Source organism: Rhinopithecus bieti, unplaced genomic scaffold (assembly GCF_001698545.2).
Source record: "Rhinopithecus bieti isolate Rb0 unplaced genomic scaffold, ASM169854v2 scaffold_11380, whole genome shotgun sequence".
Classification (NCBI taxonomy): domain Eukaryota; kingdom Metazoa; phylum Chordata; class Mammalia; order Primates; family Cercopithecidae; genus Rhinopithecus; species Rhinopithecus bieti.
The window spans coordinates 2,401,520-2,419,624 of NW_016807225.1; the positions used below are offsets into that span (position 1 = coordinate 2,401,520).

Below are 18,105 nucleotides of genomic sequence, written 5' to 3' on the forward strand. Positions count from 1 at the left end.
TGTCTGTTTTGCCACAGCCCTGGTAAGGTCAGCCATTTGTAGCTTTGCTCTTCCTGTAAAGTCTTGAGCATTTTCCTTTTGTGAGTCCTTTCTTCTACAGAAAGGTCATCTCTGATGTGGTGGCATGAGTCCAAGATAAACTTATACTAAACCATTGAAATAGAAAACTAGTACCCCTGTGTTGGGGATGTGGAAAGCCTTGAAAAGAACCCAAACAGAAATAATATAGCAGCAAACCACAGTCAACCTTGTGAAGTAATGAACAAAACAGACCTTAAAGAAAGCATATCACTTTCAGAAAAGTTTCCACTGATCAAAATAATGGGCAAAAGAAGAACAGAGGAAACCACAAATAAAGAAATGAAGATCCACGAAAAAGCATGTCGGAAACCTTACCAGCAAAAGGGATAGTGGGGATATTGCTCATTATAACCCTCCTAGACTGTGTTTTATATATGTGTATATATATATGTGTTATATAGTTTTATAGGCTGGCTATATGGTATGGTCTTGATGCCAGTGGAATTTCTAGCCAGCCATTTGATTGACTTATATTCCTTAGAGACTTGTACTAGAAGAAATTTTTCAAAATAATTAATACAGAGAGTAATAGCCCTAGAAGATGAAATACAGGCATTTCATCTTATAAGGATATTATTTGTTTTTAATGCATCATTGAACAACTTCTTTGAAAGGCTCTGGAGAGCTGTTCCCTCAGAGTAGGAATAATCCTCATGTGAGGTGCTTTCTCAGACCTCAAAAAAACGGCAGAGGCGAGATGAGTAGGTAGATGTGAAACAAGTGAGTCAAATTCAGGGTTAGGAACTGTACATGTAATATTTAAGGAAACTCTTTAGCTGCCAGCTGTGAACATGTCCCAAGGAAAATTTTGCCTTCATAGAAAGGAGCATGCGACTATTCATTGAGTTCTTCAAATTCTTTTTTGCTACTATATGTGGTCACGTTTCTTATTATAGTTTTTCAGTGGCTAAATTAATCAGGCAGCCTACTCTTAAGCCGTTTTGTTTTGTTTTGTTTTGTTTTTAGTCTTTTTTTTTTTTTTTGAGACGGGAGTTTCACTCTTGTCACCCAGGCTGGAGTGCAATGGCGCAATCTTGGCTCACTGCAACCTCTGCCTCCTGGGTTCAGGCGATTCTCCTACCTCAGCCTCCCAAGTAGCTGGTTTTACAGGCATCAGCCACCACACCTGGCTAGTTTTATATTTTTAATAGAGATGGGGTTTCACCATGTTGGCCAGGCTGGTCTCAAAACTCCTGACCTCAGGTCCACCTGCCTCAGCCTCCCAAAGTGCTAGAATTACAGGCGTGAGCCACCACACCTGATGTAAGCAGTTTTTAATAATCATTGACAGTTTATCCTCAGAGAGGAACCTAAATAAGACCATTACCACAGCTGAGATTGTAGTAAGTGTCTTACTCTCAACCTTTACAGCAAGCAGCTTCCCATCTCCCAGACAGTTGCGCCATTTCCAGGAAGAACAATTAAGGACTAGATATTCACATCTATCACTCTCCTCATGTTTGAACTCTAACTTTTGTGTAATGTAAAGTTAATGGCACCTTTTTGTCCCATCTTTTCAGTATTTCTTATTGTCAAACTCTTGATACTGCTACAACTCCAGTTTTTCTAACTTCATCTTTAGCCACTTCTTTATATCCTGGTGTACTACGACCAGAGAACATCAGATAATGAAGCTGTATCAAACACATAATTAACTTTATACATTCAGCTATTCAGAGAGAAATTGATTATAATTTCAATAAAGTGGGTGATTCCAATTGATTTTACACTTAGGAAAAGATGAGAGAAATGTCACTCCAGTCAGTCGGTTGCAGTTCCCATGGGCCTTTCTAATAGAAAGAGCATCCTACTGCATTGTTACTCTCATGCTTAAAGATATGTATTTTAGGCCAGGTGCAGTTGCTTATATCTATAGTCCCCACACTTTGGGAGGCCAAGGCAGGCAAACCATGTCAACCCAGGGCTTTGAGACCAGCCTGGGTGACATGACAAAACTCTGTCTCCACAAAAAACACAAAAATTAGCCAGACATGGTGGCATACACCTGTAGTCCCAGCTACTTGGGAGGCTGAGGTGGGAAGATCACCTGAGCCCAGGAAGTTGAGGCTGCAGTGAGCTGTGATTGTGCCACTGCACTCCAGCCTGGGTGACAGAGTAAGACCCTGTCTCAAAAAAATAAAAATACATAGTTTATACAACATGATCCCATAATACAAGCCTACTTTTCTAAATACAAACCTACTTCATTTGGTGCACAGTTGAACAAATCATTCTGACACTGGCAGAAAAGTACATATTAGATTTATTAAGAGATAACCTGTCAATCTCAAATGTGACATCTCTTCCTAAGGGATCTTAAGAATAATTTTTACTATGAGATTTTTGTCTTACAGGTTGCCAGTTAATTACCTTGTAACTTTAATAGCAAATTGCTGTTAACTTCCAGGTTCAGAATGCCTATGGCCATTCTTCTGTAGTTTAGCACTAATATTCCAGACTGATGTTGGAGTCAGTGAGTCATTCATTTTGATATTTCTGTATGTAGATAGACTTATAGTGAATGCAGAGAGTGTTAAACAATGTTCCTAAGTAAATATGACAATACTGCTACTAAGTTAACGTATATTTTGTCCATGATATAACACCAGTCACTGCTTAGATGTGCTTTATATTCACCATCTTATTTAATCTTCAAAATCTTATAAGGTAGGTCCTGTTATCCAGGTGTTACTCCCAACGTAACTCCTCATGTAAATATTTCCTAAAACACATGTATTCCCAGGAAAGCAGCAAAGAATCATTGCAGGGGCAAGTGCAAATTGACGTACAGGCTCTAGACAAGCTGTGTTTCAAAAGTTCTCATTTAGAGGAAGGTTGTCCAGAAGTTGGAATATATTTTCCCAAGGAAATGATGTTATCACAACAAAAGCATATTTACCCATAATGTGCCTAAAGTAGTAATAACAGACCTAAACCATTTTGTGCACCAGTGTTTCCATGGAAAAATTCACTCAAGAGTTTCCCTTTGGATTGCTGTGGACACATTTCTACATCACAGGGAGAATGGGGACTCTATGCTAGAAACAGTAGAATCATTAGAAATGTTCAAATTCTGAATCTGTGGTGGCTTCAAGGCCTTTGATGGGAGTTTATGGGACGGAGGAGGATGGAAGAGTGAGTGAAACTGGGAACCAGGGGCCATAGCGTTAGACGTTCTTGGGAAAGGAACAGGATAAAGCCTCAGAAGGTGAAGGGTGGGTTGGGGGTTCCAGAGAAGAGAGGGAAAAGTTTCAAGAGTTTTAGGGACCCAGAATTCCTTGAGTTTAATCCCCCAGGGACTCTTCTAATCCCTCAGGCAGTTTTCTGTTACTCACTACCAGTTTCTTCTACTGACCCAAAGATTTTGTCGGCTTCTTCCCCGCTTTTTTTTTAACCACTAATACTTTGTGAAATTGAGACCAGCCCAGGGTTTTGCTCCACTCAGCTGCTCCTAAAGCAAGCACAGTGGCTCTAATGGTTTTTAACTTCTGTAAAGGAAAGAGCTTATCTTAGGCTCTCCAGAACTTTTTCACTTGGACATGAAAGAGCAGACATCAGCTACAGATGCTTTGGGAGAGTTTTCGGGTCCCATAAGGGGCTGAAATAAAATGCATGAGGATTTCAGATGTGGCTCTCCAAGACCAAGGCTGATGGGAAAAGAGAGAAGCCTTCTGCTCCTTTCTCTCCTGCCTCTGTGGCTCCCTTGTCCTCAAAATGAAAGTGGAAAGGAGAGGGTAGGCCCCAAATTGCTTGCCAGAGGGGAGGGGCTATAAGACAGTGTGATCCTTGCGCCAATGCTGGGCTAGAATCTTCTCAAGCGTCATGCCTCTTTTGGGGATGTAGGGACTATGTGGGTACCTCAGACTCCACCTGACTCTCCAGGTGCACCTTATACCACTTTCCTCTTTACCTACTAGCCAGTGATGATATGAATCACCTGGGCACCTGGGGCGCTGTCCCCAGGCCCACCTGGAAAGCTGTGTGATTAACAAGTGACCCCAGGTCATTCCTGTCAAAGACGTTCAGCAAACACTGCCTATCCCCACCTCTATCCTATCCCCACCTCTATCCTATCCCCACCCCTATCCTATCCCCACCCCTATCCTATCCCTACCCCTATCCTATCCCCTTAGCTGGTCTTCAAAAGTTCCTAGGACATTCCAAGCCCCTTTCTGCCTCAGAGCCATTATAAATGCTATTTCCTCGTGAACCGCTCTTTCCTCTGCCTCCTCCTAGCTAATGCCTACCTCTCCTAACTTCATGACTCCCCTGAAATCTTATTTCCACAGAAAGACCATCCTTGACCACTGTCCTCATCATCTCAACCAGGTTCCCCTGCCTCGTTCTCATAACACTGTGTGCTTTTTCTCTTTAGCACTTAGCACACAGTTTGTGTTTTATGTATTTGCTTTCATGTCTCTCCTCACTAGTACAGAACACAGGAAATGCTTAATAAATATTTCTTGTGTGAATGAATGACTGGAAAAATAGTGTTGAGAGAGAGATACTAAAGGTTGGATTGGATGTTGCTCAACAAAAACAGAGAATTGAGCATGTGAAAGCTTTGATCTCCCAGGTACAACTTTTACTCATCAACTAAAATCAAGGCAGATGGACCCAACAAAAATATTATATTATAAATATACAACAAAAATATTACAAATATTTCAACAAAATTTATAAATATTTGATGTGTGCAAAATGCAACGGCAGTGAATAAGACCAATACAGTCTCTCATTATGGAGCTTACATTCTAGCAAGGATGATGGATACTAAGCAACCAGTTACACAGTTTCATAATTATAATTTTGAAAAATGCAAAGAAAGAATTAGAGCTGTAAGAGCCTATAACAGGGAGGCTTGACTTGGGCTGTAGGCAGTCAGACCAGTTCTAGGATTTCTGAGACATGTGGCTCGGGAACCTCTGCCCAAAGAATCAAATATACTCTGTCGTATCTCTTGTCAAAGTTGGCACGAGGGGAGATGCTGTGTACATTTCTCAATCTCGGGATTATTGACACCATGGAGTAGATAATTCTTTGGGGCATTTTCCTGTGTGCTGTGGGATGCATAGCAGTATTCCTGGCCTCTGCCCGGTAGCTGTCAGTAGCACCCCACAGTGGTGATAACCAGAGATGTTTTGACATTGCCGGATGTCCCCGGTTGGCTCAGGGGACGCATCATCTCTCCCTCCCCACTTCCCTGGTTGAAAACCACTGTTCCATATGAGACTTGCCTTTTTAAAAATGTGTTTTCATATGATTTATGTAAGTCAATGCCAGAAACATAATTTATTCATTCAATAAACAACTATTTATTGAGTACCTGTTATGTGTCAGGCACTGTTCTAGGCACTGAAGACACAGCAATGATGAAAGCCCATGCTTTCATGACGCTACATTTCAGTAGGAAGAAATTAATAATAAATCTCAAAATACATACTATTTCAGAAGTGTGGAGGTTGCTCATAGTTTTCTCTGATAAGGTGACATTTGAACAAAGCCTTGAAGGAAGTGAGGGAATGAGCCGCAGGAGAAGAAGCACCAAGAGCAAGAAGCGAAGCCATCAGAGGGCCTGGGCCCAACCTCACCTTTCCGCCTGCAGGTCTGACCAAGCTCCTTTGTGTTTCAGAGGGTCCTCCACAGATGCGCAGCTGAATGGACTCCAAAGCAGCCTTAACCCTGCAGCCTTTGTGCCCATCACCAGCTCCACAGGTTAGTGGGCACCAGCTCTTCTGCAGCTGGATAGGTGACAGGAAAGGTGTTGGGCTTGGCACATTCTCTCTTCTGCCTCCCAAGAGAGCCCCAGTTCAAAGAATGAAACATCCAGCCTCTTAAAACATTGGCAAATGGGCATTTTTGTTACATGCTTCTTTAAAATAATCTTGGCAGCCTAAAATAGGCATTTTCTGGAACTAGCTTGGGGTAAATGAAACCTCACAGTCTTGTAAAATGCTATCAGATTTGCAGCATTTAATAAAAATGCCCCATATTGACTGGTATTTCACTGCTTATGTTGTATTTCCACATGTTTTGTCTCTCATTTAATTCTCACACAGCCATATGAATTTGATCTTATCCCTTCCACATGAGGAACAGGCTCAGAAAGTTGAGGGCTTGTTGAAAGTTGTGCGTGGATGCAGAACTGGAGCTCTGCTCTTTGATCTACGTGTTGTGTCAGTGCCATGGTCTGTGGACAGGTTGTTACTGACAGCCTGAAGCCTCTCAATGTAGGTGCATACAGATAAGTTAGGCGGTGTTGGTCCAGAGATAGTTTTCTATGAATAATAATTAATAAAAATGCACTGATAAGTCAGAAAATGGAAAGAAAAACCCTTCGATTCAATTGAACAAGTATTTATTATTGAGTATCTACTCTAGAGAAAATAACGTGCTGGGCACTGAGATGCACACAGGGTGGTGAACAAGGCAGTCTACTCTCAGGGAACTTAAAGACTCAAGGAGATAGAAAAGTCAGCAGGGAATGTGCTGCAAAGTGGGTATTATTGCATGCCTGAGACACACAGAATAACAACAGACAACATTGACTGAGGATTTGCTATGTGTCAGACTCAGTTCTGAATGCTTTATGTGTAATAACTCACTTGTTCACTGAACAGGCACATAATGTAGAAACTATATTCCCCATTTACGGCTGAAGAAATAAAGGCACAGGCAGATTATAAAACTTGTCTAAAGTCTCACAACTAGTAAGCGGTGGGGCAGTATTTGAACCTAAGCAGTCGAGCCCAGATCTTTAGGGAATGGGTACAGCTTCCTAGAGGAAAAACATCGAAGCTGACACTGGAATGTGGACGAGTCAGCCAGGAGAGGGAAGGCATGGGCAGAAGGAGTTCTAGGAAGAGGGAACAGTGCAAGCAAAGACCAGGGGGGAGTGAAAACGTGCTGTGTTCCACAGGCTTCCATGGATCAGTGTGGCTGGGGACTGGGGCATGAGCAGGGAGTAGAAAGAGAAAAGGTTGCAAGGTAGTAGGGCCAGTTTATGAGCCATGCAGTGAACTTGGTCATTGCCCTGACAGCAATAAGGAGCCACTGAGGAATTTTAAGCAGGAGGGGGCTGGGTGGTTAGGGGTCAGGGATTGACATCATACACCTTAAAATGATTACAAGATCTCTGGGAAGCTCAGGCCACGTGCAGTGGCTCATGCCTATAATCCCAATGCTTGGGAAGGGCAAGGCAAGAGGATCTCTTGAGACCAGCCTGGGCAACAAAGTGAGACCCTATCTCTACAAAAAAAAAAAAAAAAAAAAAAGTTTTTTAATTAGCCAGGTGTGGTGGCACATGCCTGTAGTCCTAGCTACTCAAGAGGCTGAGCTGGGAGGATCACTTGAGCCCAGGAATTCAAGGCTGAGGCTGCAGTGAGTTGTGATCCTGCCACTGTACTCCAGCCTGGGTGATAGGGCAAGACCCTACCTCTAATTTAAAAAAAGAAAAGCAGCCAGTTACTTGACTACATCCTGGGGATAATTATATATATCTCATAGGCTTATAGTGAGGATTAAATGAAGAAGTATATAGGGAAGGTGCTATAACTACTGTAACTACACCCAGGCCACTACTACCTCACAACCTTCTCTCTTTCCACTCCCTGCTCATACCCCAGTCCCCAGCCACACTGATCCCTGGAAGTATGATAGGAGTATAGGATTTGTTCTCCACTGAAAATTTTAGAGCCTGAATTCAAGAAATACTTGATGGGTATCTACTCACCTCACTCCTCCAAAAGAAAAAAGAAAAGAAAGAATTACTAGAACATGGTGGTTACTATATTTTTAAGAGAGTAAACTTTCACCTGGGATTGTTATGGACTGCAAAGTAATGGCACAAGGGAATCATGGCCAAGTGTGAAGGATTTCTGTGAGATAACCTGTTAGAACTTCTCTCCCTTCGGCTCTTCAAGTTTGCTTCAGTTGGAAAGATTCACAAACCCAAGGAGATCCCTGACTATACTTCATTTGTGTGTCTAATTGATAAATTAAGTGTTGAATTGAACTTTGCATGCACTCCAGCTGAGCCAGTTGGAAACTTGGGTGGTCAGGCGGGTCATACTTGCAGCATCTTGACCGTGAATTAGTGTTTACTGACTCTTGGTAAAGTTATTTAGAAGATTTTGTGGCACTCATACTGAACTTGGTGTCAGTATGAAACCACAGAGCAAGGAAAAGAAGTTGTATTTCTTGCTGGCTTCTCATAGTGACTTTTCCCTGCTGATTCTACCTTATGGTAACAAGCAGATCATTCTTCTTACATTGTTTAGGTAGTTTATTACTTAACTGCTTTTGTCACCGAGAGACTCTGGGCCTCTGAACTTTTTGGGTTTGTTTCTACTCTGATTTTTCTAGTGTTCCTGATCCTCAGTTAAAGAAACATTGAGGTGCATGATATAGTAAGCTTCAGGCATTTTCCATACTTCCCAGTGAACATTTTACCTTCACAGCATTAGTAACTGAATCTGTTACAGTTATTTGTACAACTAGTAAGTAACTGCCAGGCACACCAACGTTTGAACTGCAAATCATTTGTTTTCTCTATTACAAGTAGATTTCAAGCCGTTCTAGGGGTTCAGAAGGATATCCTACAAAAAGGAGATTAGGTTGCTAGTTAGCAGCATTTTTCTGTAAACCCACAAGAAAGAAGAATAACTCTCATAATAAGTCTAAAAGTTTATACCTCTGCCTGAGACCTGGTAAGTGTGTGCCTATGTAGGAATCCCTGAACCATCTTTGAAAGGTATTTAGCCCATCTGGTCCAGTTAATTCAATCCATTAAACATGATATTGAGTCCATGACTATAGCAGAAGTCTGTTTTCTCATTCTTTAACTCTTCCCGTATGTCTTGCCAGCCAGGCTTTCGGCTGTGCGAGTGTTTCTCTAGCAGTCTGAATGAGATAGTGGTTCATCCCAGGGCACTGCTGGAAAACAACTCAGAGTCCTTTCCTGTTGATGGTGGCTTAATGGCATTCTTGGTATTATGAACGTTAAATGAGATAGTGAATTGGAAGCTCCTAGCAAAGTGCCTGGAGTACTCCATGAATGTGGCTTTTCCTTGACTTTCCAACCTCAGGCTTTATATTTGTAGTTTGCTATGGAAGGGAAGGTTTAGAGTCAGCAAATATGGAAACTTGAGAAGGAAGCTGGAGTGAGAGCTCTTGGCCCAAAGCCAGAGTCATTGGCCTTCCTTCTTTATAACTGTGGTGTTCTTCTTGAGTTCTGAAGTGGTGATGGTAAACTAAAATAGCAGAGAGCAGCAGATTAGATAACTGACATTTCTCTCGTGCTGATTTGATAATGTAAACTACCATTACTGTAGGAGTCTGAAGCCACAGCAGCTGCCCTCATCCCTGCCCCTTAGCTTCTGCCTAAGCCTTTCCTGTTCTGGAGCCCAACCTCTCCCTTCTTTTATTTTTAAGCTCTTACTAGTCTGCAGTTGGTGGAAGGGACCTTACCACCTTTAGAAAATCAATGATGGATTTCATTTGCAAGCAGTGAGCAGTGTCCTTATTAAATGTTCACTGTTTCTGGCCCTAGTAAAATGCACTATAGCTTTGTACTTTTTGGATGGGGATGGGGCAACAGCACATCAGTGTGATTCTGACTGCCCACTTCATTGGATCCCTGAGACAACAAGAGAAAGGAACATTATTATATAGTAAACGCCGTGGAGCTAAAACCCTAAGGATCTAGATGTCACTTTAACTTTCAAGTGAAATTACTTGCCTGGCAGCTCTCAACAGAATGACCTATTTTCATGATCAGATTCTTACTCTTTTCACCATGTGTTGTATAGTTTTTGAAGCTCCTGGGTGGATCTGGAGTATAATCGCATAAAACTGAAAATAAGGAGTGTCCTATCCCCCTGATTGCTCCCGAGATTTTCTCTCCAGAGCCAGAGGGGTAAGAATTTGGGTTGATCACCCACTTTTATGCTGTTCGAAAGCAGAAGAGAGACTGTGAATTGGAATTTGGCAGGAAGTGGGGTGGCGGTATCTGGGGGGACAGTGATCCCCTTAACCTAGTTTTAGGTTTTACCTTGTGTCCTTTGGGCCAAAATCAAACGTAGTGTTAAATAGGGCTTCTTTTTTCCATTTTTCAGGATCTTTGGACGCTCCCCAAGTTATTTTCACCAGATCCAAACCCTTGCCCACACAATCTGGAGCCCTTGATAGAGTTATAGGACAGAGAAAATCAAAGTCGGTGAAGTCAGGGCCAATTTAAGGTAACAGTAAGAATAAGAGCATATTTTTATCATTTTCACTTGCTGACTTTATACTACAGCAAGAGACTTAGTAGCTACCAAAAGAAGGTCTAGCTTCTCAAAATGACAGTGAAGTTGGGGCTTTATAAACCAAAGCTTAGAAGGAGGCTCCAAAACTGGGTCAAAGTTGAGCTCCAAATAGTTTGCTCCTATAATGGTCTACCAGTAGGTGGCGCTGTGGCAGTAAGAACTTTCTCAGAAACTATTACTAGAGGCTTTTGTTTAAAAATATGAGGATTTTGAGACAGTTCAAATAAAGAAACTAAAACCATAATTGATTTATCACAAAGTATAACATAATATATGGGAAAACATGATATTTGAAGGTCAAGTTGCAGTAGTTGCCAAAGAGAATGGATATTTATTATTAAAGAAGGCTTTTAGACTAGAATTTATAAACTGGACTTTCAGATTATGGGAGCGAGGGAGGGAACATATTTTTTTCCAAATTTTGGTGAGGTTAATGAATTGTGTTTTTGCTGAGTTACTTAAATAAACATATGCTATAATTAGCAGCAAAACAAACTATAAACCTCATCCTCCATCCAACTAAAAAAAGCTCACACATTGAAGGCATGGTCTAACTTAATTTTTTGAAGCTGTTTGCACACTTCACCAGCACTGCCATCAGTATTTTGTTCCCAGCCATGGCCTTCAAAATTTTCCAGAAAATTCTGCGAAACTTCAAGGCTTTGGTAATTCTTTCCTCTTTGTTCTGCCCTGCACACTAAAGCATTAACGGCTTACCTGCCACGAGGCTAATACTCTTCTTACCTCTGGGGGAGTATTTATTAACTTATTTGAGAAGCATTATTCATCAAAATACCCCAGGAGTGCAAAAGAGAGAGGAAAATTATTTACCCACCACAGGATTCATTTACATTGGATCAGCAAGCTGCAAATATCTTTCCCTAGCCCATCTAAACTCTTTCCAGAAAAGAATGAGAAGAGAGAACGGAACACCAAATCCATGGCTTGGTCATCTACCAAAATGTACCGGAGACACTGAAAACAACCAGAGTTCTATTGGTAATTCTTAGCCAGTGGCCCTTTAATTCTGATACTAAGCAGCCTGTCCAATGATGAACAACTAATAAAATATAGAAGACTAAAGCAAGAAGGTCAGTATTTCCCTCAGGAGACTGGCAGCCAGAAGAACGAATGTGACATCAAGCTCCAAGCTAAACTGATGGCCTGCCAAGAAGTACTCATGTCCATCCGCTTCTAGGACTGTGATACTTGGACCTGCCACAGTTATAATATCACTTTCCTTGAACCTCGTTCGTTAGTATCCTTTACAATCCACCCTGAACATTACATGGCAAAATGGGACGATCAGCAAAAGAAGCCTTGGGAAACAGCCCATTTTTCAACATTTTGCTCTCTGTTGCAGATACAGCCCTGCTGAGCCTGAGCTGTGTATAAGCTAGGGATGGCTGATGCTATGCTTTGTGATTGACTGAGGCGATGAGACAGCATGTGTGTATGGATGAAGAGGACACAGTGGGTCAGAGGGTCTCAGAAGTCCAGCTTCTATGGTGCACCGTCCCTGCTGGGAGGGTGCAGAGGCAGGCCCACCAGCCTGGCATGTGGCCAATGGCAGTGGGCTGCATCTCTTGAGCAGAAGAATTAGGTTATTTACAAAGTGAGGAGGCAGAACCCCACAGGTCTCAGCCCATCACCTGAAGCATGCTTTCTTTTTATTGCAAATGTAGGGTAGATAGCAGAGGTCCCTTCAACCATAATCACAAACAAATGTCATCACCAGCCATGACAGTCCTAGAACCTCTTCATATGTGGGTTTGGAAAGGCAGTCAGGTTAGAGAATTTGAGTTGTGTTTGCATTACATGTTTTATAACACTGAGAAAAGCATCAGTTGTCCTTAACAGAGTAGAGGGAGCTATGCCGAAGGATATTAGGAGCAAAGCCTGTGTATGACCCCTGTATGCTACCCAGGGCAAGTGCCATATTTGCATACCTACATTGTTCTTTGTTTTCTTAGATTATGTATTTGTTCATCAGAGGGCTAATTATATTAACCATATTTTCTTATTTTCTGTATTTTTTTTTTTTTCTTTGAGGCAGGGTCTTGCTCTGTTGCACAAGTTGGAATGCAGTGGTGTGGTCACGGCTCACTGTAACCTCTGCCTCTTGGGATCAAGCGATTCTCCCACCTCAGCCTCCTGACTAGCTGAGACTTCAGGCATGTGCCATGATGCCCAGCTAATTTTTCATATTTTTAGTAGAGATGGGGTTTTCCCATATTGCCCAGGCTGATCTCGAACCCCTGGGCTCAAGCAATCCACCTGCCTTAGCCTCCCAAGGTACTGATATTACAGGCGTGAACCACCACACCTGGCCATTTTCTGTATTCTTAGTGCCCTGGCATTTGGGATCCTTGCAGACCCAGGGGAGAGAGTGCCTTTCACAGGGCTAGTTAATTCCTAAATGTAATAACAACTTGTCCATGAGCACACCTTTTATACGCAAACCAGCCAGTCCCAAGTATCTACTCTCAACCTCCTTATCAAACTTTCACACACCAACCCAAAATTTCCCCTGCCCTCAATCATCTCAGGGCCAGGTACCAAGCAACTGGATACCATCCCTATACCCCGAAGCCCCTGGAATTATCCAAACTAACCAGTCCAGCCAATCCAAAGCTGTTTAATTGCCCTGCCTTGATGGAAGCCCCAGCAAAGGTTCTGACCTAGGCTTTTCCCCCAACTGCTGTCTTCTGCCTCCAGACTGACACTGATGAGTTCACTGTGACCCTGATTAGTGGGCAGTGACCCCTCCCTGGGAGCCGTCAGAATAAACAATACCTTCCTTCCGAGCTTTGTTTCTGTTTTCCTACTGTGGCCACACCGGCTTCACCATACCATATCCAGCATGTACATTCTTAGAACAAACATCAAGAGGATAAATACCTTTAACTTGTAATACCAGGAACCAGGAAGAAACATGAATTAGGTTTACATCACCCAGTTCTAAGCAACTGATAGCACTTCATCCGTAGCCTGTATTACACAAGTGATGTTTTAACAGTATGCGTTCTGCTGGCATTGACCTGGCTGTAGCCACACAAGAAGGATGGGAATCCCTCTACATGGCAAAATCACCTGGCTGTCAGCCACTGAAGTGCATGCTTTCCTGTCCTGAGGCCTCTTGCATTTCATTTAGTAACTGTTTCTACATTCAGAAACAAAACTCAAGTATAGCTGAACAATGTGGTTGGAAGTGAGGAAGAAGACAGCCTGGCTTTTAGTTTGGGGGAAAGAATAGAGGTCCTTCTAAGAATCCATCCAAAAGGGGTTCATTGGCCTTAAAGTAAACCAGAGAACTCCATTTCTGAAATGGATTAAGAAATAGGCTATGAAAGAAGATAACATCTGAAAATTGATATTTTTCTTTTGCTGAACTGGCAAAATCCCAAGAGAGGAGTGATGATTCTTCAGTTGTTAACAATTACTACTTTGTTATAAAGAGACACGGGAAGTACAGTGGCCCCTTTCTCAAATTACACTTACATTACAGAAGCACACACACCTCCTGGAAAAAAAATGCCTGGCAGCCTGGATTGTTAGAGTTGTGCCTACCCCTGCATCTTGCTGCAGAGTTGTGTGGTCCTGTGTAATATCCATGCACTTTGGGCAGAAGATCTAGTCTATTCTTGCAGTCCTGAACTGGGCAAGTAACCAGCATAAGGCTGCCTTTCTTTCTGTCTTTATACATATCACTCCAGGTTATCGATCTGTTCACTGTGAACCCACACCTTATAGCCACATACGTTTGCTTTACTGTCCTCGTATCCTCAGGGCATAATTGCTCCTGAAATTTCTAAAGAAAGAAAATGATATGCTAAGCCACACCTGTCTTTGGAAAAAGCAAGCTTTCCACACGGAAATATTTACACCTCTGCTTACCTGATCTGTGGAGTTTGAACCAGGTCCCAAAAAGTGTAGGTGGATAATGGCAGGGCTTGGAGAGTGATGACTTGAAGTGTATTGCCCTGTTGGCATGATTTGTATTGATTTTTTATCCTTTATTCTTTCAAATTGTGATTATAAAGAAAAGACTCAGATTCTCTTAAGTCCTCAAAATGAAGAGCATCACTAAAACTAAAACAGTAGTCTCTTCTACTCCTTTGTTCTCGTGTTTTGAACATGCAGGTATTTCCAGCTTGCACCATAGGTGTCAAGGGGCTCCCTTCTCTTAAAACTTGAATCCAGGTTATCCAGGGTTTTTTGTTGTTGTTGGGGGGTGGGTGGTTGTTTTTGTTTCTATTTTTTCTTTTCTTTTCTTTTTTTTTTTTTTTTTTTTTGAGTCAGAGTCTTGCTCTGTCACCCAGCCAGACTGGAGGACAGTGGCGTGATCTCAGCTCACTGCAACTTCCACCTCCCAGGTTCAAGCGACTCTCGAGCCTTCACCTCCCGAGTAGCTGGGATTACCAGCATGCGCCACCATGCACGGCTAATTTTTTTGTATTTTTAGTAGAGACTGTGTTTCACCATGTTGGCCAGGCTGGTCTTGAACTCCTGACCTCAAGTGATTTGCCCACCTCAGCCTCCCAAAGTGCTAGGATTACAGGCGTGAGCCACCGCGCCCAGCCTGGTTATGCAGTTATTTGATACCAGAGAGGAGTAGCTTGAATGTGTGGACTTGCCTTAGCTATAATAAAACATAGCCTTTATCCCCATTATAAAATGGGGAAGAAGATAGAAAACCAACCTGATTTTAAGATGATGAGGTGGCCGGGCGCGGTGGCTTCAGCCTGTAATCACCATCCCACTTTGGAGGCCGAGATGGGCGGATCACGAGGTCAGAGATCGAGACCATCCTGGCAACACGGTGAACCCAGTCTCTACTAAAAAATACAAAAACCGAGCGGTGTGATTGGCGGGCGCCTGTAGTCCCAGCTACGGGAGCTGATGGCAGGAGCAATGGCATAAACCCAGAGGCGAGCTTGCATGACTGAGATCCGGCCACTGCACTCCAGCCTGTGCTGCCGAGACTTCCGTCTCAAAAAAAAAAAAAAAAAAAAAAAAAAAAAAAAAGATGATGAAGGTGAAGAAAAAGTCAGCTGCTTAGAATGCTATGTATATTATTTAGTGTTTGTGTTAGAAGAATCACTCTTTTTTAATAAATGGACCGGAAAGTGAGAGTGAGGTATTTTCCTTCCCCTTTTATTTATTTGTAATTTGTTTCCCAGGGAAATTAAGACTTGTGACAAGCCCAAGTGAAGATATTTTGGAATTTGACAAGAGAGTTTTTTAACTTATGCATGAGCTTCAAATTATATTAGGCAATGAATTATTGATAGTTTTTAATCAGATATTGGAACATGAAATTTTCAAAATCACAACTCAGAAAAATGACCACTCACAGGCCTTTCCTTTTATATTTATTGATCCTTTTTAGTATTCTCCAAAATTAATCATCATTGTGCATGTGTGCATGTATACTTACACCTCTCTTTATGCAGAGGATTTGAGTGTCCACAAGAGCCTTCTGATGATCCAGAGGAGAGAGACCCTCAGTTTCCCTCTGGAAGGGAAGTTTCTGTGCATGAGCACAGGGAGGAATCAGCCTCGAGAGCCAGAGCTCATGAAAACCTGAAGCCTTGCTGAGAGAATCAGCAGCTCTACTGGCTGAACGGCAGCTCGGGTTAGCCCATCCCCATGGCCCGGTCATTTTCTAGCTCCTCCGCAGCCAGCTTCCATTGTTGTCTAGGCTGACAGCTCCGCCCTACTCATGATGGGACCTCTCTCTGTGGGATTGTTTCTCTCTCTCTCTTTTTTTTTTTTTTCCACATTCAGTTTTCAGAAGACAGAATCATACTTCCCATTCATTCCTCCAGCAAAGTGCCCCTGGGGGGCAGAGCTCTCTCTCCCAGGCTTTAACTGACCTAAATAAAGTGAGTGGCAGCTGCCTTCCAGACAGATGCCAGCCTGGTACTAGGGTAGTATGATTGTGTGATACAAAGCTGCCAATGTATGCATGTCTGACCATTTTTTCAGATGGGATTGTAGTTAGGCAGGTACAGCATAGTCTTTTCATGTCCAGTATAGGGTCTTAAAATATAAAACCACATGCAATAAAATAACAAGATATAAAGGGAAAGTCAGGGCCAAAAAACAAGATAATTTGAATTTTTCAAATATCAGCCTAAATAAACTTATTAACATTGAGGTGAAATTTGGTTCTAAGTCTCCTAATATGCAGGGCAAACAGGGAAACATGATAAATTGGAGTATATAGTTCTCACAATCAAAAAGGAAGAAATGCTCCAGGGAAAGTCAAGATTTTTCCTAGTATTGATTCTAAAGGAAGTATTTTACATACTCTATGTAGAAGACACCTAATATAGTAGTAGTCAACTGCTAATGAACTATTAAAAAATAGTCAATAGTAGCTTCTCAGTCAACAAGCCAAGTTTCACATGCCTACTCCTTGGCATGGTGAACTATACAAAGATAAAATATTATAGTACATGCCAATGAAGACAGTTTTGTGAGGGGACAAAAATAATATAGTCTAAGTCTCTTTGTGGTCTTCATAATCCAAGGATAAGATAATAGTTATTTAGAGGATGGGGTGAATTGCATGTGTCTTAGGCAATCCTAAATATAATTTCTCTCAATTGATTGCTTGATAAGAACTAGTTGTGCTGTTAGGCAAGGATCCAGATACCTGGTCTTTTATCTTACTGTTTGAAGATGCATCTATTAATATATGCTTGGGAAAGCAGGTGGCAGAGGTAACATCTTCTGAAAGCTTTGGCAGCTAAGCAGTATTCTCTCTCTATCATGTGGCATGTTGATTGTCTGCTCCTCGATTCACATACACAGTTTCCTCTGCCTAGGCACCATCTCCCCACTTTTGCTCCCTCCCTCCCCAATATGACTAATTCCTATTTGTCCTCAACCCCTTTTCTCCTGTCTGGCCCTACCCTATGTTAATCTGATTTAGATGCTTTTGACTCTGCTCTTTAAAACTCTGTGATTACCTCTGTCATGGCTTTTACAACATTCTAGGATCTTTATGGTTACTTAACTGTTCCCTCTACTAAGCTTGGAATTTCCCGGAATGCAAGGATCAGGTCCAAGTGGACTCTGATACTCTAGGGCCTAGCACAGTGCCCAGCCTGTAGTAGGGGCTTAAGAAATCCCAATTAAGAAAACAACAACAAAAAATAATAAGGTGACAAAATAAATAACCAAAAATAAAAAGGAAATTCTGCTTGAATAGATGAATGAGTAAATTTTCATATTTCTGCCTTTGGTTATTCTTCTACTGACACTTGGAATACCTGCCTTCATATGCAAATTCTTCCTGTTCTTAGGCCAAGCTCAGTGGCTCACACCTGTAATCACAGTACTTTGGGAGGCCGAGGTTGGCAGATCACTGGAGGCCAGGAGTTCAAGACCAGCCTGGCCAACATAGCGAAACCCTGTCTCTACTAAAAATACAAAAATTAGCTGGGCGTGGTGGCACACGTCTGTAGTACCAGCTACTCAGTGGCTGAGGCAGAAGAATTGCTTCAGTCCCGGGAGGCAGAGGTTGCAGTGAGCCAGGATCGTGCCACTGCGCCACTCTAGCCTGGGTGACAGAGGAAGGCTGTCTAAAAGGAAAAAAAAAAATTTATCTCCTAAGGGTCCAGTTAAGTTTTTTGTTTTGTTTTGTTTTGTTTTGTTTTGTTTTGAGATGAGCCTCGCTCTGTCACTCGTTTATCTTGTCGTTTAA

The 18,105-nt window shown here is 42.1% G+C and overlaps 1 protein-coding gene across 18 annotated transcripts in view; it reads left to right on the plus strand.

Annotated features, from left to right (window-relative positions):
• Nucleotides 1–18,105, plus strand: part of TTLL5 (tubulin tyrosine ligase like 5) — a 300,796-nt gene that overhangs the window by 237,368 nt on the left and 45,323 nt on the right. For 12 of the 18 annotated variants that reach the window (XM_017880546.1, XM_017880550.1, XM_017880549.1 and 9 more), the window contains 2 exons: nt 5,714–5,796; nt 10,197–10,319. The exons of 2 other annotated variants lie outside the window; for them this stretch is intronic. In XM_017880546.1, the coding sequence (XP_017736035.1) occupies nt 5,714–5,796; nt 10,197–10,318 (205 nt within the window). In that variant the 3' untranslated portion in view covers nt 10,319. The remainder of the gene's footprint in view (nt 1–5,713; nt 5,797–10,196; nt 10,320–18,105) is intronic. 4 more of the 18 variants (XM_017880559.1, XM_017880561.1, XM_017880563.1 and 1 more) reach the window with 1 other exon arrangement.